This window comes from Amia ocellicauda, chromosome 12, assembly GCF_036373705.1.
Source record: "Amia ocellicauda isolate fAmiCal2 chromosome 12, fAmiCal2.hap1, whole genome shotgun sequence".
Taxonomy (NCBI): domain Eukaryota; kingdom Metazoa; phylum Chordata; class Actinopteri; order Amiiformes; family Amiidae; genus Amia; species Amia ocellicauda.
The window spans coordinates 15,343,227-15,366,080 of NC_089861.1; the positions used below are offsets into that span (position 1 = coordinate 15,343,227).

General features: G+C 36.2%; 1 protein-coding gene across 1 annotated transcript in view; it reads right to left on the minus strand.

The window, feature by feature from the left end:
- The window catches only part of nr3c2 (nuclear receptor subfamily 3, group C, member 2), a 160,106-nt gene that overhangs the window by 24,756 nt on the left and 112,496 nt on the right, over positions 1 to 22,854 (minus strand). The window contains exons 6-7 of the mRNA XM_066718452.1: positions 17,673 to 17,817; positions 13,433 to 13,563 (exon numbers count right to left, since the gene is read on the minus strand). Of these exons, the coding sequence (XP_066574549.1) occupies positions 13,433 to 13,563; positions 17,673 to 17,817 (276 nt within the window). The remainder of the gene's footprint in view (positions 1 to 13,432; positions 13,564 to 17,672; positions 17,818 to 22,854) is intronic.

Sequence of the window (22,854 nt, forward strand, 5' to 3'; positions counted from 1 at the left end):
CATGTTTTTGAATTATTTGTAATATTTGCTGCAGGATTAGCCATTGTAACTCATTCTTATCATACTGGATTTTCAAACTGTGACAACCCAAAACCAATATACACACACTGTGGAAAAATACCTTTAATTGATGAAGATGCATTTTAATAAATAATATCTCATGAATCAAGCATAGGCATCTACAGCTGTGCTATTATCTTTAATAATTTACAATGTCACTACCTGCCTTTAAATATGTAATTAGGATTGTTAATCCCTGTCAGTTTTCAGTTAAATCAAAGAGATCTGATGAATCATGCATGTATTAACCAGTTTTCCATTAGAATTACACTATTTAAACTGTAATCAGGTAATGCAAAGTCATGAACTAGTCACTTTGTGTGCTGTTATGTAATTCTTCAAGAGGAAAAGACACTCTGGAGAATAAAGCTCATTAGTTTAGTTTTTGTATTCTTAAAAACAGCTTAACTTACATAATGTATTCTTTCTTAACCAGTCTTTTTTCACTCTGAACTAATAAATTACTCTAACAAGTGGTTTTCTATGTTTCATCTGATTGCAGAATGACATTTTAATCAAAAGCAATCTTTAATATATGCATGATTAGTCATCAGATGTCTGTGATTTAACTGAGAAACTGACATGGATTAACATTGCTAATGACAATTTTCAAGGCAGGTAATGTCAATAGTAGGCAGTTCTAATAATATAGCATTGGTTGCAGTGACATAGCTTTGGTTTCAGAATTGGGGGGACTATTAAATGTTATCTCAAAATGGGGGGGACATGTCCCCCCCATCCCCCCCTACACATAAACCTACGACTGTGATTGGTTGACAGTTCTAGTCCTGGAGATCCAAGGATCCTAGTTCTTTTTAATTCTTCAATAATTAAAGACCTAGTAAAAACAAAGCCAAATGGTCAACCAATTAATTCAATTAAGACAATTAGAACACAGATGAGATGAAAACCAGAAACCACCATGGCGCCACTGTTGGCCATTATTGTTATCATCTGAAAGTGCAGGCTGTTCATATAAATTTGATTGTGCTAACATGAAAGGGAAATATTAACAATAGGCCTTCACTTCTGTCAAATAACTTAAATAAACTCTCTTTTAAAACTGTTACTTAAGTTGGAAATTGATTTATAGACCTGCTGCTCATTATTCAAAATATTCTAATGCCAATCATTAAGTCCAAATATAAGAACATAAGAACATATATTTGATCAAGTCATGGGAACACAAAAGGAGCCATTAAAACCTGTTTTTTGTAGTATCACTTGGAAATACATAGCAAACAAACTTAAGCTGTATCTTAGATGCACTAGAAAGATTTACAATCATTCTTATGAATATTTGAAACAATTCTTTCAGTTGGTAGCATATTGCTCTGGAATACAGAGAGACCATCTTAAAGAAAGGCAACAGAATATCATTTTTGCACATTGCCATTCCATAATTAAAATCACCTACTGAAGAACTTTTAAAAGACACATTTCAATGTAACAGACCATGATGTTCTACCTCCGAAACAACCCCCCCCCCAAATGGATTAGAGACCTTATTATGTCAAGCAGGATGCAGTTATTTCATAATCTTAAGAATTGTCTGAATTATCTGCAAAAAATATATATACTAGTTGTACATTAACTCAATTTATGTATAATTTAAAAAGTATTTAGCAGACCATACTGTAGAACATTTGAACTAACACCAAAAGATTGTCATTTGCCTGACACTCCTAGTAATCACACTAATGAAAATATTATCATATCCAGTCATTAGTCATGGAAATAGAACAAATGTTGCTTGGAAACTAAAGTAATGTGAACTTATACTGAAACTAAGACTTTTGGAACCATTTGGAATGAGAATTTGTGTTTATGATATTATCCACATGATTCTGTCCTTAACTTTAGGTCAATGTTTTAATAATAACATATGGCACATTTTATGCCACTGGCTCACTCCATCATACTGTAGACTATACTGTAAGCCTTAGCCAGTCAGTTATAATAATTTGCAGCATAGTAGTCTTAAGCCCAGCATAGCACTGCTTCACCTAGCATCAATTTTGAATATAATGGATGTCTATGGACCCAGACACACCAGCACGGCGCATTGCTTCAATTCATGTGGCGTCGCGTCTAGATTTCTTCCAGAGCAATATTTGAAGCGCTGCTTGAGAGACTCATGGGCTCTCGACCAATGGCAGTTCAAATCCTGAGTGATGTCACCACTATCATGTTGTACATTATGGGAGAGATTAACTATTTTTAATAATAATAATAAATAATACCAACAATCACCTGTTTTTCGTAGTTGCCTATGCATTTTGTACCCAATGTCACCTTCATATTAGGAAGCTGATCCCTATATAGGCTATATATTAATATATTTCCGGTTTACAGGACCCATCTACCATCAGAAACAATCTCCCTATATAGCCTATATATAAAGTATATAATCCCAGATTGGCCAGGAAATTTGTTATCACCAGGAGATGGTCCTGTTCAAAATAGTACTACACATGCATACAAAAATATACACAAGCATGCACACACAAATAAAAAATGCACAGATCTATGTTTAAACACACACATTACAAATTATGATTATAGGTAAAGGATTTTTTTTACACACTTTGCAATGAAGAACATTTGTTCAGTACAAAGAACAGTAAAATTGTTCACAATTTTAACTATTTACACTATTCTGTAACATTGCCGGCCCCTGGATGAACAGAATTAGGTATGTATTTAAAAAATATTCCTCTTGTAGCAGCAACACCGTTGGAGGATCTTTTTTTATAATTCTGGTGAGCTGTGTCAGGGGGGCACAAATAACAGACATTAACAAAGATATGTTTTTAATATTTTATATCATAACCCATAATCTACCATTTGTCAAATTAGAAGAGAATCAACGCACTGGTTGTTCCTGGCCTTAAGAGGCTGTTTGGAAAGTAGATGAGTAACTCCACTGAGGCGGAGGCTACTGACACTGCTGGTCAACACCATGAGGTATAAATCACATACCTCTGATGTACACTCACCTAAAGGATTATTAGGAACACCATACTAATACTGTGTTTGACCCCCTTTCGCCTTCAGAACTGCCTTAATTCTACGTGGCATTGATTCAACAAGGTGCTGAAAGCATTCTTTAGAAATGTTGGCCCATATTGATAGGATAGCATCTTGCAGTTGATGGAGATTTGTGGGATGCACATCCAGGGCACGAAGCTCCCGTTCCACCACATCCCAAAGATGCTCTATTGGGTTGAGATCTGGTGACTGTGGGGGCCAGTTTAGTACAGTGAACTCATTGTCATGTTCAAGAAACCAATTTGAAATGATTGGACCTTTGTGACATGGTGCATTATCCTGCTGGAAGTAGCCATCAGAGGATGGGTACATGGTGGTCATAAAGGGATGGACATGGTCAGAAACAATGCTCAGGTAGGCCGTGGCATTTAAACGATGCCCAGTTGGCACTAAGGGGCCTAAAGTGTGCCAAGAAAACATCCCCCACACCATTACACCACCACCACCAGCCTGCACAGTGGTAACAAGGCATGATGGATCCATGTTCTCATTCTGTTTACGCCAAATTCTGACTCTACCATCTGAATGTCTCAACAGAAATCGAGACTCATCAGACCAGGCAACATTTTTCCAGTCTTCAACTGTCCAATTTTGGTGAGCTTGTGCAAATTGTAGCCTCTTTTTCCTATTTGTAGTGGAGATGAGTGGTAACCCGGTGGGGTCTTCTGCTGTTGTAGCCCATCCGCCTCAAGGTTGTACGTGTTGTGGCTTCACAAATGCTTTGCTGCATACCTCGGTTGTAACGAGTGGTTATTTCAGTCAAAGTTGCTCTTCTATCTGCTTGAATCAGTCGGCCCATTCTCCTCTGACCTCTAGCATCAACAAGGCATTTTCGCCCACAGGACTGCCGCATACTGGATGTTTTTCCCTTTTCACACCATTCTTTGTAAACCCTAGAAATGGTTGTGCGTGAAAATCCCAGTAACTGAGCAGATTGTGAAATACTCAGACCGGCCCGTCTGGCACCAACAACCATGCCACGCTCAAAATTGCTTAAAACACCTTTCTTTCCCATTCAGACATTCAGTTTGGAGTTCAGGAGATTGTCTTGACCAGGACCACACCCCTAAATGCATTGGGAAAAAGAGGCTACAATTTGCACAAGCTCACCAAAATTGGACAGTTGAAGACTGGAAAAATGTTGCCTGGTCTGATGAGTCTCGATTTCTGTTGAGACATTCAGATGGTAGAGTCAGAATTTGGCGTAAACAGAATGAGAACATGGATCCATCATGCCTTGTTACCACTGTGCAGGCTGGTGGTGGTGGTGTAATGGTGTGGGGGATGTTTTCTTGGCACACTTTAGGCCCCTTAGTGCCAATTGGGCATCGTTTAAATGCCACGGCCTACCTGAGCATTGTTTCTGACCATGTCCATCCCTTTATGACCACCATGTACCCATCCTCTGATGGCTACTTCCAGCAGGATAATGCACCATGTCACAAAGGTCCAATCATTTCAAATTGGTTTCTTGAACATGACAATGAGTTCACTGTACTAAACTGGCCCCCACAGTCACCAGATCTCAACCCAATAGAGCATCTTTGGGATGTGGTGGAACGGGAGCTTCGTGCCCTGGATGTGCATCCCACAAATCTCCATCAACTGCAAGATGCTATCCTATCAATATGGGCCAACATTTCTAAAGAATGCTTTCAGCACCTTGTTGAATCAATGCCACGTAGAATTAAGGCAGTTCTGAAGGCGAAAGGGGATCAAACACAGTATTAGTATAGTGTTCCTAATAATCCTTTAGGTGAGTGTATATATGCCTACATTTATACTGTGCCCTGTATAATGTTATTTTCTGCCAGTTTTATTGCCAGGCCTAGATTTAGGGGTACAATGAAGGATGACTTTCCAATGAAGGATACTTATATTTTTCATTGGAATTTATTTACTTTTTGCTTAAAAAATACTTTGTTCACTAGTGCAGATGTGCAGGTGCATTAAAAGGGAAGGTTGAATCCTCATTAGTATTAACCATACTTCATCCAGCTCATGCCCGAGACATAATAGAAATAATATTCTTCTGAGCTGCATCGCAAATGCAGTAATGTTTGCCCTGGTGACAGTAGCTGAACACATTTTTACTGAATAGGGTCATTGGAGAACACCAGAAATATTTATTTTGAAAGGGTCTCCCGAGTGGTGAATTGGGTTCAGGCACACTACTAGTGTGCAGGCTGTGTTCTATAGGCTGGGCAAGCTAGTCTCTAATCCAGCCTATGCCATTGTCAGCTTTGGCCGGGAGTTCCCAGGAGGCATTGTACAACTGGCTGAGTGCCTCCAGGGGAAGGTGGGTAGGAGCCAGCTGTGGAAAACTTGGTTCCCAGCATACTAGCAACTCTTCTCAGGAACCTGCAGAATCAGGATGTTAAGAGTTCCATCTGTATCCGATTGATGTAATAGATGGACTATAGTCATTCTGGGATTGCAACACACAAAAACATGGGTAGCGCTGAAAGCATGTTTATCGTCATGCTTTGTCTCATCCCTCCTAAAATGAAAAATGATTAACTGGGGAAATGGGGGGGCAGTAATTTGACTATTTTAAAGTGGAGATTGTAAAATAGGTGTGTAATTATGCACGAAAATACCAGAAGATGTGTTAACATTAACACACCCATATAATATATATATATACAATACATGAAATGTAGATTGTATACAGCATTAAGGTGATTGACTGCTGAGAATTTAATTGCTACAATGCTTGACCAAGTGTCTGAGAATGGAGTACAGTGTGGTGTTTGGCAATGGAGCACTCTGGGGGAACCTGGCTTCTGTGGAAAAACATCCTGAACTCAATCAGCACCTTGGAGTAATGCAGAAGAGACCAGGAGGAGAGCAGGAATATCCAAAGATCTCTCATGAGCTGTAAAAGGGGAAACCCACTCTGGTTTGTGCACCAGAATTCAGTAAAACGTGTATATTTCAATATAATAAACCTCTTCTGAATATACCATTTTTGTAGCCTTCAACTTGAAAGTTACGGTGAAAGGTCCAATCATTCACTGTTTACATGAAGTGTAACTGTGAGTAGTGAGATTATATAAAGTGCTGAAATGCTCAAAAAATGAAAAACAACTGCCAAGATTATACTGAATTGCAGGCCAAGAGTCCAGAGGTTTAAAGTCTGATGAGATTTTTGTATTACTAGTAATACTTATATTACTACTTTTCACCAGGAGAAATATTGTGCATTACTGGTTTGTTTTAATTGCAATATTTAGACACTCGACACAATTAACTGCATTACCTTCTCAATCTACCATGGTTCAGTGCATTAGAAATCTTAGAAATCAACTATGCCTATTTGTATAAGTTGGAATGTGCAAGCTATACCTCAAGTATGATGGTGATACAAATTGTATTATTATTACAACTACATATTGCAAAATAAAATTGCACATACCCAAAAAGTTAAATAGGCAAGTTAAAAGTCACTAAGACTCAAGGAAAAAACTCTTAGGAAGAGCAAGTATTCAAAGATTAGGTGACTGGAGTGCTTGAACATTCATTGAAGGCCAGACTAGATTAACAGAAAGAACAGTTGCTGAATATTCCTCATGTAGATTTAGAAAATTACTGTTATTTTAAGCACATTTAACATGGTGCCTGTTTTTACTGTAGTTACTGAAATAATTTAGAAAAGATTTGTCTGTGCATCACCATACAGTTCTCTGTAGGAAACGGCACAAGCACATGTGTTTGAGTGTTTTGTTCCTTTATCTCCACTAGTGAATAATGTGAATGTTATTTCTCTTATACTTATCCTTTTGTGAATATTCTTCACATCAAATATCCCATAAACTGCCTATTTTGAAATAAAACCTATGTATTCTCTAGTTTGCTTACTTAGTGAATCAGGTTGTTTAAAATATAATGTATAATGTATATATGACTGCATGGAGTCACACTTCTCTGTGACATTATAAACCACTTCAATGTTTCATCAACATTAATTGGTGATGCGGTTCACCACTGAGGACAATAGAATAGTTTTAACAGATATAAGATATTAAGTGGTGCTTACAGTAATTTTAAAATGAATGGTAATTTATAGTTTTTATGTGCCAAAGTGAAAAATTAGAACTCGATAGAAGTACAAAACCACTTTATTCACTGTAATTGTCACTATTTAGGACAAGAAAATCTTCAGCAAAATGTAATTGTATTTAGTTGACAGAGATCAGATCAGGCAGGGTGGTGCCTTTTATATTAAAGGATTCCACACTAAGGAGCTTACGAGTCATCCTGTCACACTGTCCTGTCACCACTCATGAGGCAGTCTGTGACATTTCACTGCTGTACTAGGTAAGCAAGAGCCTTGTTTATTTATTTGCATTTTTTCATCCCTTCAACATTCAACCCCCTGTTTGAAGGAAGTCAAGAAAAACACCAGCTCTGGGAGGTGTGCCCAGATCTTGACTTGACTTATTAAATACAGCAGGGCTCTTTGGAAGGACTCCAGAAGACTTGGGCTGAGGAATAGAAACAACAAGGCACGATGTATTATGTGGTTTTGTCCACATGAAATAGGAGCTGAATCCTTTTGATGTGGCAGAAAATGAGGATTTCTTAATGTAGTGTAGTGTTCTCTTTTTCTTCTTCTTCATTTCCCAAAAGCAGACTGATAGACAATTATTATTAACATCTTGTCATTTAAACAATATGATAAATCAACAAAAACTATATGAAGTTTTCTTTTGGACTTTCTTTTGGGGTTGTGAGTTGCATTTTTTTAACATTGGTGCTTGTACATGTCTCTAGGATATTTACAATGTTAGAGGCAGTTTATTGTTTTATATTAGATTTCTTCCCACCATTTCAAAGACCTATGTGTTGATTAAATTAAAAGCTCCTTTGGTTTACATAGGATTTAAGGAGACAACCTGTGTTTGGCCTGTCACATGACACAGATGAAAGTGAACATAAAATAATACCTTATGTAATACAAGCAAACAGATTGCCAGCTTGCATTGACTGACCTGTTAAAATAAATCACACTGAGGCTTTCGCCTTCTGGGGTGGCAGAGTAGCAACTACTTACATTTGGACTGTTTTTTATTCTCACTGATGATTCAGTCTTACATCTCAGAATCTCAGGCTTACAGTGGCAATAAAGATGACTGTCCAGCACAAGTTTCCACCAAACCACCTAACTTGGAAAAATGGCTACATAATTTGAATGAAATAGTGTTGAACTCTCCTACCATAGAAATATGGAAAGAAGTTGCTAATGAGCTGACCTTTTTTTTGGGGGTGGAGGGGGCCCAATTATGGATAGATTTAGTGGGTGTGATACAGAGAGTTTGTGTTGGTGTGAAAGTTTCATGGTAAGGTTAAATTAATATGAATTATATTAAATATGACCTCATCATAATACATAATTTATACATTTGAGTTCTAAAATCACAAACTACTGCTATTATTATAGATTGTTGTCTTTAGTATTAATTTCACATCTCTATTATGTATTATATTCCCATTCTATTTCTGTGACTATTTGATACTAGGGTCTTAAAAAATAAAATAAAAAAAGTTACAGTTTTCAGTGCTCTGGAAACAGAAAGACTTTCCAGGATCATGCTGAGACATCCATATGCAAGTCTATGTCTAGTCTGGGAAGCTATAACCTTCTTTGCAAGAGGTGAGCTGTCCCACACTGCATATCTGACAACTCCATTTACTGTTTCTGCAAATCAAGTTGCAGATGTCTGGACCACCTCTCTTTTCTGTAAGAGATTAATTTCTCACAGTCTGTCACTGAAAGTACTATTGTGGTCAGTCTCTGTGTGTTGGTTGAGTATTACTCTGAATTATGACCATCCCCTTGGTTTTATTTAGTATATAAATACATATTCTAATTCATTAATGTACCCATGAGACAAAGCCAAAGAAAGTGACAAAGCACTGGATTCTGACATGCAGAACTCAATTCTACTGTTGTTCATTCCAGGTCTGTTAATTTACCAAGTTTGTTTAATTATCCTGAAAAACTAAAAAATATATTTATTTCCAAAACTCAACCACAGACACAGAACCTAGAATTATCTGTATCTTATTAATGAAGTACACAGAATGTGTAACACAGAGCAGATGATTAGTATCATTAAATACCATAACTGATGTTTTAAGCTGGATGAAAACCAGACAGTCCCCCGAGACCTGTGAGCTAAGAATTCACTTCCAAGCTCTAACATGGTTAGGCTAAATAAACTTGTGCTATAAATTTCACATTTTCTCTGGACTGTTCTGAACTTAATCAGTACTTTAAATTACACAATCAACTACAAAACGATTTTTATAATGGTAGTTATAGACAACTGCAAGTCATATAGAATACAATTGTCTTGTCAGAGTATATTTTATAAACAATGCAATTTTCTGAATCATTCATTAATCTATAATTACAGTCCTTCAACATCCGTGTTTCCTGATCCCCATATAAAGCATTTTTAATTTAGTTACACATCTTTGAAATTAATTTAATCACAAAGAAAAGTATATTGTATTGCACATTGTATTATTGCACTTTGTATTGCTCTTATATTTTGTAAGCTGCCCTGGACAAGGGTGTCTGCTAACAAATTAATAATAATAATAATAATAATAATAATAATAATAATAATAATAATAATAATAATCATCATCATCATCATCATCATCATAATCATCATAATATTCAATATACACAAATTCAATGTGTTTAGTATGGGAGGTGGACACACATGTCATATATTTGATTAAACTGTTCTATGTAACAGAATTGCAAACCTTAAACTAATCTGATGTCAGAATGAAAATGAGTGAAGTTAAAGACTAGAATATTACACATGTTAGTAGATCATTGTAAGTTTGATGATTTACAAATAATACAAGCAATTAATCATTCTTTAAAATTTGTTCCAGTCATCTGGCATATACACTTCTAAAATTAGTTATTGTCAAATGAAACTAATGTATTTCACATGTCTTCAAACAGACTACCATTATATCTTCAACTAATAAAACAAGGAAAAGTTAAATCTGGTCACAAAATGGATGCTATGGTTAGTCTTGTGGGATAATGCAGTATTTGATATATCAAACCAATGAAACCCCCAATCCTAAGAATTCCAGCAGCTGTAAATATTAACCCATGCAACCACTGAAACGCAAGTACAGAAAGTCATATTCTGTTCCAAATTATTCTCCTAAAATGCTTTCAAAATTATTTCATTTTTTTAGTCACTGGCATAACCTTATCCTGCACATGGTAATCATGTTTTAGTTTTGTTATTGATGATATTCAACAGTTGTTATATTGAAAGAATCGCTTCAGGGTCACATATATTACATTTCTAACATTAATCAATCTAAACAATTGCAATGTCTGTAATATTTACTAAATGGCAACGGCTGGAAAAGACATTTAGTAAAACTTAGTTAAAGGTCACCTGAAGAAATCAAAACATTTGGAATTAAATAGAACTACATTTTCACAACCCAAGACTTCACATATGAAGCAAAAATAATAGTTTTACAAAGGTTAATTGCAAGTTATCAGTTTATGATCAAATCTACACCATTGCATCTTGAAAACTGCACATTTCACATGACTGTTATGATTTTTATTCAAATTTCAACCTTAACAAGAAATTGTGGTCCAGATACTTCAAACAAAAGGTCATCAGCTTCAAAATCAAAACAAAAATACCCAAATACTATACATTCTTCATACACGATTTATGCTTTAATTTTTATTTTAATTGTAATTATCAATATCAATTTGTCTTGCTTCTCAGGTGGCTTCAGTCAGAGTAACTGCTTTGTAAATTATTTCATTTTCATCTTGGTTAATATACTTGCTTCACAAAACAGACTCTTATGATTATGTTTGATAATTATATAATAATAATATGTTCTAAAACATCTGCATATGCTACACTACCATGTATCAAATTTGTCTTGCTGCTACAGTATGCCTAAGAGCCATCAAATCTAGTCCATGATGCTGAGGTAATGTATTGATGTATGGTGCTGACATGTACTGACACATACCAAAGGCATTTTAATGTAACCATGTTAAAATCTGTGTGGAAACAGAGTTCATATTACTACATAGCAGTAGAACACATGTCTCAGCATCTTCAAAGAGGAAACAAGCAAAGACAAGACAGGGCTATTCCAATTAATTAATAACTTAATATGACCTGTTTGAATTACTTTTAGGCAAACTACTTTCCGTTTTAATCAATAAAGCTTGCTAAAATATGAAATGAACTGAAATAATTTATAAAGGATATATTTTGGTAAAACCCCAAAAATGAAATTACCTTTAATTAAACCTTTGTCCTGTCTCTTTTCCTTTCTGAATGGCTGAGTAGGTGTTGCTGTCTGTCATCTTATTATTAAGTACTGTTGTTTCACTGTCATTTTATTTTGTTATGAAAGTCTGACTGAAGCCGTACTTCAATCTTCTCATTGATTAAAATGGCTGTCAATCATGAAGACATGCATTCAATGTGTTCTTTCAATTGTTACGACAACTGTGATTCAAAGTGCCTATTTAATAGATAAAGGTGTAAGTAAGTGGGGACACACTAAGTAATACTATATGCAGTGTAGAATCTCTATCTATATAAGTTATAAATCAACTGTGACCAAAAATTATATAAATATTGTCAAGATAATTAATCTATACAAAATGTAAAATTACTACTCCTAATAATCACGAAATATAGGTAAACTTAATTTTGATGCATGTTGAACAGTTTTGCCAGTTTTTTATATGATTAATGTAGGGGGTGGGATGGTAGCAAAGGATCACGGTCAATTAAGTTGTGTTATGGCAGTGCATCCATTGACGACTTCAGAGTGTAATGTCCAAAAAGTCTACAATTATGTTTCTGGTCGACCAGTCCATAGAAAACACGCACCAACCAGCACATCCTTATTATCCAATCTAAATAAATGTAAGTCTTGACATATTTTAGTCTCGTCTTATTTTAGTCAGACTAAAATACAGAATTTATTAGTCATTGTTATCGTCCCTATACTGCAATTTTGTCATGTTATTGTCTTGGTCATCAAAAAACAAGTCTTGAACGAATATTTTCGTCATAATTCTAATCAACAACATCATATTGAACCCCATGCTGTCACTACATCAAAGTCTGTTTGAACGGAGAAGTCTTCCTGAAAAATTTAAGATTAAGGAGTTGTGCCCAGATCACACAAATATTACCATACATCAACAAAGCAGTGATAGGGGGTAATTCTGTAGAACATGGTACAAGACAGTGCCCTGGCTGTGCGGGTATGCAACACGCATTTATCTGTTTTGCTTTCCATGTCTGCCGTTTTGGAAAACTGCATTGGAGGATTGGTGGGGGGCTCAGGTTTAAAAAAAAACACCAGTTGCTACTGCTGGCATATATATATATATATATATATATATATAGTTTCAAAAATTGCTGGCGCTACAATAGTTTTAATAAACCTTAAATGCGGGGTGCCTTATCCCAGGGAGTTTATATAAAACAGATTATCCAGTCAAGGAAGGATGGATAGCAGCTCCTGTCTAAAAACAGTCCACATTCACCGATGTCACTGAGGCAGACGCGTAAGTCAAAATGCGTAAGAATGATGATGTTCGCTTTTTTCCAATAAATACTTTTTTGTGAAATCGGTGAATGTGGACTGTTTTTAGACAGGAGTTGCTATCCATCCATATATATATATATAGCTTTAAGCATGCAAATTGATTTCACTCAAATTGACAAAAGCACTAACTTCTAAAAATATAAACATCAGTATTAATAGTCGATTTGGAAAAAAACAAAATAGTAGCAAGCCAATTTATATTTTAAAATAAGGATGGAATCCTTGAGCTTCCAGCTGATCTGGCTCCCCTTTCATCTGAATTTGAGAAACTACTGAAAGCTGCCTATTGTCTCCAGATTTGCCCATACAGACAAAAGCAGGACTTAAAAAAAACATGCAAACAATATCAATCAAACAGAAACATACTTCTGAAACTAGAAGTAAAATAAGTTTTATTCTAGAATGTAGAATTTCCAAGTCAAGTATACTTTCCACTGTGTGAAATTAGTTTCATCACATGGCACAGAGATAGGGAAACCAGTGTTTATATTACTGTTAGGGTGTTTTTTTAAGTTTTGTTTGTAGTAGCTTTTCATGTTGGCATGACCTCTAAATGTTTATAAAGAATAGGCCATATGCCATATGAAATAAAATTCCAACTAAAAGCACCTGGCTATATCTGATCCTACTAGTGTGGACTGGTGTGCATGGTGTCTGCAGTACTCACCTGTGCTTAGCAGCAGCAGTACTTTCATGGCCAGGAACTCTTCATAGGTCAGCTGTAGCCGCACAAACTCCTGGCTCACCTGGCGCATGCCCTGGCACAGGTCATACATTGCCGACTGCTTCATCCTTTCCCTGAATTAGCACAGGAAGAAAGCACAGTTATATCATACTGATATCCTCACTAGAGAACTCCAAATTTATTTCCGTGTGGTTATTTCAAATGAAAGAAAAACAGTGTTTTGGAAGTACACACTTCCTTTGTTAGAATCTCACTCTAATTCAACATGAACTGCTCTTCCTGTCACCACCTGTATGTCTATGTAGACTTTAGTTATATTTCAGTTTAGTTATATAATATGACTAAAGACACAAAAGTTTTTGATTTTAAAGGAATCACAAACTGTAGTAGAAAACTGAATTGACATGACAAGTCATTATATTGTACTGCAAAACTAAGTAAGACTAAATTGACAGCATATTCATTATTTTAAAAATAGCTCAGCTGAAACAATGCAGTAAAAGCCTAAAAATTAAAGATCACAGTTCATCTAAGAATCATACCCTACATTTCACAATCATTTCAAAGTATTTTATTGTAATTACTATATACCTACTGTATGGTTAAGGTGATATTTCCAAATACACGCTTATAACTGCTGTATATTACTGGCTTCCTCTTTTCTGTAGTGTAATAATATGTTTACTGGCTAATTATTGTTCAATGAAAAACACATGAGCTACCCCTTAAATGGATGCAGATTATTATAAATCCCTAAGAAGCAAATTGCTCAGGGACTCTAGGTAACCAAATGCAGATGTAACATTTCAGCTCTTGTTCACTCTAAACTGACTGGATAAGTACATATGACCTGACTCATGAAACACCACACTGCTTTACTGTATCAAAGCTGAACTCTACCATTTCTGCTAAGAAAAACAACAACCTCAAAACACATGGTGAAAGCTCGTAGAAAATGTGGCCTACAGATGCTGTGAAGTCAGATGAATAATGGATTTGTGTGACCCCTGGCTTAAAATCCCAACAGTGTCAACCATAAATTAGTCATACACAAGCCAATGGCTTGACTTGAAAGTATGCAAGATCATATCTGATACCACACAATCCACATTATTACATAAGCATAAATAAGGAAAATCTTGGTTTGTCACTGTGAACAGTTGGGCTAATCCCTGGACTCCATTTTGCTATGCACCATAAAGTTATAATTTTGGACATAGGGCTAGACAAAATCAAACACTGTGCCACTATAGTTTAAGTGATGGCTTTTCTGGGACCAAATCAACATAAAAAAAGACCTGAGAAGTATCCCAGTATCAAAACAAACAATTTCCACCTCAAAAAACAACCATTTAGCTGGGTGGGGAAGGGGAGTGTATTTGCATCACTATACCAAATATAAAACTTCTGTGATAAATCATTTTGAAACAAGTCTTTCTGCTTTTTATAGACAAATCCCAAGCTGTATAAATCTTTACAAATTTAAAGAAAAGAAACAAAAGCGTAACAAAAACAATTCTGGTGGTTTCCAAAACCTTGCAAATATAGAAACATTTTATATATTTATATATGAAAACTGAATGAAGTACCAATATTTTAGTCATTCAGCTCCTCTAGTCTAGCAAAACATAACAATACATAGCAATATGTATAGGCTGCATGGATGCATATTACTTTTGAGTGGTGATGGTTAGGATCCTAACTTGTTAGGATCAACTAACAAGCTAAAGCTGTAGGTCAAAGTTGTTTACAAAATGTCAATAAATATTTGCAAATCAGTGTTCTGAACTTACTGCAAGTAGGAGGGGAATGCATATAGCCTACATTTGTGTTTATAGATTTAAATATGAATGAATGTGCTGCCTTTTGCATTCGCAAGAGCAATGACTGTTTTGATTTGGTCTAGCCTATAGTCTAATTATAATTTAAAAAGGGCTAAGGCACAGTTATCCATAGTTGAATTAATCCAATTAGTTTACAATTCGAATGTCAAAACAATGTCAATAAATACACTCTACGATAGGGAAATAAAATGTAATGTGAAAAAAAAGACAAAAGTAACCCTGCCAATGACTGTCCTTGTTTCTGTTCCAACCATTGTAGTGCATCCTGTCTTAAACATGATTCATTTTTTTCTACAGCACAGCATTGTAAACAAAAAGCAGACATTTTCTTTAGCTTTTTAAGCAACATCTGTTTTTTTCCTTTTTCCTTTCATTCAGAAACATCTAATTCAATTCTAATTCAGTCTATGGGCTTAATCAGGGTATGGTTTATATTTTTATAACATAAATGTTAGGTTAAATAATTTAAATTTTGCCAGACAATGTAAATGTAATTTATAACTTTTGCAACAGGAAAGACAGGATGCCCAAACCATGCCCATGGGGGAGTGGGGTATTTATTTATATTACTGCAGAAGAGTAGTACAGTACAGTATATTACAGTACAGTAACCCAGCAAACTATTTACAGGATCACTGGGAATATGATTGCATAAAAATAAAGTCTGACACATAATTACAATTGCATAAATGCATGTCTGACCGTGATGCTTTTGTTTTGCTGGCTACTTGCAGTTTGCTTGTGTATTTTTCAAAACATAAAAATTGACAGAATATGTGATAGCCAGATGTGTATATAATAATGATTGGTATCCCCCCCCCCCAACGTAATGATGTTTTCCATTAATTATTTAAATGAATGCATCTCAAAGGGGGCATGTAACCTGTAATCCTAACAATTTGAATGATTGTACACCTTTTATGTTAAGCTAAAATACTTTCCTTCATATCAAATAGCATTTTTAAACTCTGCGAAATACTAAAAACAGGACTTGGGAAGAGTGTTGTTTCTCTCTTTGACAGCTATGATTATATAACAGCACAGTCCCAAAGCATGGGAATCAAAAGCGTACAGCTAGGCTGCATTCATTCCCCTAGTGTAGAGCTGCAGTTTCAGACTCTACTGGTTGCTAGGGGAGAAGCTGCTTGATTCATTATAGGTGACAAATAAGCATGATCTGTGCAAGATAGACCCTTTTGGAAGTCTAAGTCTAGTAGAAAACCTCATAAATATATGTGTTAACTAGACTGTTGCATGCCACGCTACATTCTCTAATGCATGTCCAATAGTATCTATACATTTGACTACATAACCAAATTGCTATAATATGAGCAACAGGACATTTAACAGTGTGACAGTTATAGAATCCTAGAATCCCTGATTTACATTTATTTTGGTGCATCATGATAACTACCACAGTCATAAGACAGTGGATTATGATTGGCAGTTGTTTCATAAATAGGAAACAGATACCAAGTTACCAAATCTGACATTCATTATGCTGAACATCTTGTTGGCATTGTCAGACTACATACCAGATACAACAACCATACTGTATAGGGTACTGTATCGGGGTAACATTATAAAACACGAACATAGCAGAATAGCAATATTTGGAAAACAACCTGTACCCCAGTATAAGTCCTTTAGATTTATAGAACAGTTAATGACAGGAAGGAAATGGATATAAATTCAATCTTATTAACTTAACATGAAATCCTGTAAAATACTGATTATTTTTCACCTAGTCACACATTAAAGGGAAAACATGTTAGTTTAATACAGTTGTGTATGAGTTCCAAACAATATGAACAAGATGAGAGGCACTCACAGTTGCATTGCAAGTGATGAGTTTATCATTGTAAGAGGGTCAGACTCCATTAAGAGGGTCTTACTTGTGCTACTGACTGCTTGCATTATGCAGATTCACCTTCTCCACATGTTAATATATATGTATGATCTTCCTCAAAATTTGACTGGTGAATGGTGTGAATGCTTACTGTATAATCCTTGTTAAACAAAGATCTGCGGTCATACAAGCACAAACCCAAAGCTTTCTGTGTCTGAAATATTGGGTGAGGTGACTTTATGCAACTTTATGCAACAATAAGTATTATCCTAAGAATAAATTAAATTAACATGGCAGATTAAAAATACCCCAAAATACCCCCCAAAAGGGGTTTTTAAATATTCATGTGTCAGCTATGGGAAAGAGAAAATTAGCCCCCCAAAAAAATGTTATCTGGAGACATTATAATTTTAAACAAAGTGGGAAAAATAACAGGATAAAAATTATATCTGTATTGGGGAAAGGTATTCTTTGGGATACTGATAATCACAACTGCTGAGAAAGAGTTCTATAGTGAACCACAACTTACTCATTGAAAACAAGGTCCGGTGCAAAATACAACATCTGGCCACTGGTATGTTTATAGGACCTCCAGCTGAGGGCGAATGAAGAGAGACACATCCAAGAGTATTGAATGAGGGTGATTTGGTCCTCAATTGGCAAACTTCTGAATCCTGAGGGTAAATGGGAAAAAAAACACACATGAGTGCATAGGAAGAACAACAAAATTACACTGAAAAGTTATGCAGTATTATAAGCTGTGAGAACAGTCCAACTGCCGTCCTGAGACAGATGTAACACAATACACTTAATTAAATCCATATCTAATGCTTTGAGTTATGTGGAACAAGCAACACATTTTTTGTACCTAGATGTGTTTGGAGGGAGGGGGTTACTCTAAATCCAGTGGCTAAAGTCCACAGGCCTGGATCAATTTATGGAAAAAAGACACTAAATACTGTTCAGTTCAAATGCATTCTATAAATATATGCTTGAATTAATGCAAGCTGTGTTTCTTTGAGACTGCTGTCTGTGTAATGTCATTGAGGCTGCTAAACAAACACTATTCTCCAACCCATGATGCAATGCAAGTGCATATAGCTGCCACATTTCTCCAGCAGCTGCATCAAACATCAGGAACACACCCCATGCAATTATTAAAGATGACAGGTTTTAATTTTCAAAAAACCTTTCAAGATGTAACGAATGACAGAAAAAAAATAAAACATGGTCATTACTGAACTTTAAAAGTTGAAGCATCACATCGTTGACCCACCTGTAAACTGAATATCTAAAGGAATCTACCTAAAGGAAACCTGCTATTAAATATTGTAGATTTAATTTAGATTTGATTTGTCTGATTACATCACATTTACCAGTATATTGCAATGAAATTTGATGCAGTGCCAATTGCTCAAAATTCAAGAATTTATGAACAGCAACAATTTGACTTGTACAATCTTCTTGGAATAATCATTATACAATAGCAAAATACATTTCAATTTTATACAATTGTGCTGCGATATGTATTGTCCAGCTTATGTTTATATTTAAAAGTCACATTTAATTGCAGATATAAAAACACTTTACAGTACCATGACCACTTTGAGTGATTAGCATATGTTAATAAAGCCACAGCATTAAAGGAACAGGCCTCTGCAGGTGGATCAATGAAGGCAATGTACTGGACAGTGCCATGTTTCTACACTCATATGTTACATTATACATTTTATATTATTTATACATTTATATACGCCATTAGCAATTACATGTGCGCTTCCCAACACACACATACACATACATATATACATGATTATATGTAATAATAATCATCATTGTGTGGCGGTGCTCAACAACCCCCCTTACTGGGCCCCTAATTTTGCGACAATAATGTTCTACATTCTACACGTCACTACACACATCTGACCATATAACTTCACAAACAACTTCTGTTTTAGACATAGTTAGCCAAGCTGAAACACCACTATCCAAGCAGCAATGAAAAGTGCAAGAAATTAAGAGCTTGTGAGCAGAAAAATGTGTAGGCAGGGTTAACTTTGCCAAAGCTCACATATTTCTTCTAAAAAGAAACAACTGAAACAGGTGCAATAACTAAAGCAGCTGCTGAGACTACTGAGGACTGAGCAACAGAGGATCCCCATCACCCTATCCTTGAGCCAATATTGCCTAACAATAATCTTCCCTTAGTTCCATTATCTCTAAATTCACCCTCCACTGAGACAGATCCTCGCCAGTACAACATCCTCGCTTGGTGAGTGTGATTGTGAACATACATCGCAAAACACAAGTCAGATTACATTATCAGACGACCCTGCAAATTGCCAAGTATTATCAGTGATAACGAGAGATGTGAAATAGTAAGAAAAGGACTAGTGCAGATTAAAGATACATTTCCCTCAAAATAATGACGATGTCCAGAGAAGATTTACTACAGTGAACTATGTGAGAACAATTCAAAACAGTGAAAAGATCAATCATTCATGGCTTGTGTGTTCACTCAGCACAGACTCAGTTTTTGGAAAGAGTGACAATCTTTTGAGCACAGTTGGATTTCGGGCATGGAAAAACATAGCTAACCATTTGTGAAAGCACGAGCATTCCACAGGGAACATCACTAATAGGCTGAATTGGCACCGCCTACTGGACAGACTGAAAACTAATACAGCGATTGACCAAGTAAACCAAGATTTGATGGTCCTTGAAGGAGAGCACTGAAAAGGGGTAATAAGCCAAATAGTTGAAATAATATTTCATTTATCTGAGCGCAATCAGGCTTCACAAGGACATAGAGAAATTATTTGATGGTAATTTCTTAGGACAATTGGAGCTACTAGCCAAGTTTGATTCAGTTATTAATGGATATCTAAGAAGGATCCTGAACAAAGAAACATTACTTCAGCTGCTGTGTTCAAAATTAAATAACTGCACTGATTGGACACAACTGGAAACCTGGTTGTAGCTGATGCAACCAAATCATCATAGCTTTCCTACAGGGAGAAGGGGCTTGCTGCAGCACAAAGAGATAGAAGTGAGACTGCAGAGAAGCTACACAAAAACAAAACGCCAGTTCCTGTATGAGGGGACTGAGGAAACACACTCCACACCAGAGCAACGCTTCAGCAGATAATTTATTCTCTGCTGTAGATACAGCAGTCACCAGCCTTCCAAAATGGAGGGCTATTATGCTCTTCATGGCTTTTTATTTTCATTTGAGAACATGAGGCAGGCTGTTAAAAATGAAACTCTTCATGACTATTGCAAGAACGTGGAGCAGAAGCTGAATGACACTTATGCAGAGGACTTGATGCTGGAAGTGAGGTCTGCTATATGCCTTCCCTGATGATGTGTCTACACCTAGACAGGTGCTGGACTTCATTTACATTTACTGTATGCCAGTATTGCCCAGCATTGTATCTCAGCATTGCCCTATGGCTCCTATTAACTGTACCAGTCACTGTTGCCTCAGGTGAGAGGAGCTTTTCTTATCTAAAACTCATTTAAGACATATCTCTGCACAACTATGTCCCAAGAGAGACTGTCTGGATTGGCACTGATCTATATTGAGTATAAGGTGCAAAGATCATTGGATGTGGAAGACATCTGCAGCTTTTGTAAAAGCCAAGGCCAGACAGAGATTTTGAGATGCACTGATAGGCAGTCAAAATGGTAAGTAAGATGACTGGCACTGAGAATTATGATGGTGTGATATGATAAAATATTATAGAAAGTTGTTCAAAATAAATCAAGGAAAGGTGGGTGGGTGGAAAGGGTATTGGGGGTGCTCCAGAGGGGTTTCTGCCCAGGGTAAACTGCTGAGGTTGGGAAACTAAGATGGCCTACATACACACAATTATTAGTATTGGGTAATATTTATTACTAATACATCCATAATATTGTGTTTGTACTGCAATACTGCATGTATGTTGAATAGGTTTGTATTATGGTGCTCAGGTATGGAGCTGGAGCCACTGCCTGCTGCAAAGGAGCATGGCGGGCATTTTGAAATTGACCCTGGAGCACAGGGGGCTGTTGGTTCAGCTGACTGTTGGAATGGTGCTGTGTGCGAAGTTAACGACATGCTTTTATAAGCCTTATTTTGCGAATCCCAAACCTTAGAATATAGCAGGATCATGCATATTGTCAGCCACTCCCCTCATATTGCACCATGCATACAATTTATTTGTGCATGGTGCAGAATGGATTGAGCCATGCAAAACAAGGTTATGAATATGGCAAATAATGCGTATTTAGACATTTGCGACACATACACTCCTGCAGTTTGCAGTGAGCAAACCTTTTGAATATGGAGGCCTATATGTAAAGGGCTCATTGTGTATGAAGTCTCTAAACTTGGAAAAGTGTACAACCTGCCTGTGTCACAGGAATGGTCTTTTGTGCAGAGGTGCATGGAGCAGGGCACTCGTAGGTGTGCCTGAGATGGCAGTTCTGATCTGCACACAGAATCCATATGTATATTACACTAAAATTCTCAATACAAGTAACATTAAAACACTAAAAAAGATAAAAACTAAATAACAATCAATCCGATGATGGGGAAAACAACTGTACATAGCCCTAGGTAATACCATCTGCTGAGAAATATATTCAAAATTAAATAAAACTGCAAATAAATGTTATTCATTAAACAGTGCAGACTTTCAATAAACTTCCAATTAGGCACAGAACTTTCCAAAGCCTTTTATATTTCTTTTAAAATAACTTTTAAAGAAAGAATGTTCCATGTCTCCATATTGTGTACATAGTTTCCAATCACAGCTCTGCACAAACAATCATTCACTTAAGGCTTAGTTACATTAATGTGTATCATTCAGTTTATAATGTGTCCGTTAATTACTAGATGGCTAGAAAATTAACAACCCCTAAATCTACACAGTGAAGTGTGCCACCCCTTTGGATTTGAGGTGTATGACAGCGGAATCATATAAGATAACAAGACATTATGGTGTTGACTTTCTGCTATGCAGGTGGGCATACAACCAACTTAATAGTGGCAATACAACTAAACTAAAATGCCAACATTGGAAAGTACAGCAATTTCCTAAACTGGGTATGAGTGTAGCAAAGAGTATAACTGCTAAAAGTATGCTGCTAAAACAAAAATATCTGCTACCAACATCACTGTTAACTCAATCCATGGTTAGCCTAATATGTTAAAAATGAAGGGAAGCATAGGGGGTGCAGGTGGATATAGGAAAATATCCAAACATGTAGAACATTTGAATCTGAATCTGTCTATTGCCTATACTGCCTGTGTGATTGTTTTTAGTTTTGAAGAGAGTTATGCCCCGTTACCACTGGCTAAGCGTCCAGACGCGTCCTTGTTTTGTGGAGGTTAAATATCTGGTGCTGGACGTGTCCGTAAGCGTCTGTCCCCACTGAGGACATGATTCGCTTTCAGAATTGGAGGTGTGAGCTTAACTTGAGACACAGGGAAGAGATCAGATACATTGTATCGGAATATATAATCGTGCTGTGTGCGATCACGAAGAAATTACAGTTTTATTAGCAGCATGGAGTGAAATCCACGTACAGAAACAATGACTGCTTACAGTTAATATCCAAGTGTATTAAAAACTTGGATTTCACAGGACCGGTGCAGTGCCTGACTAGTTAAAATAAAGTGAAGGATAATAATCGGATCGCAGCAGCCAATATTAATATTGTATGAA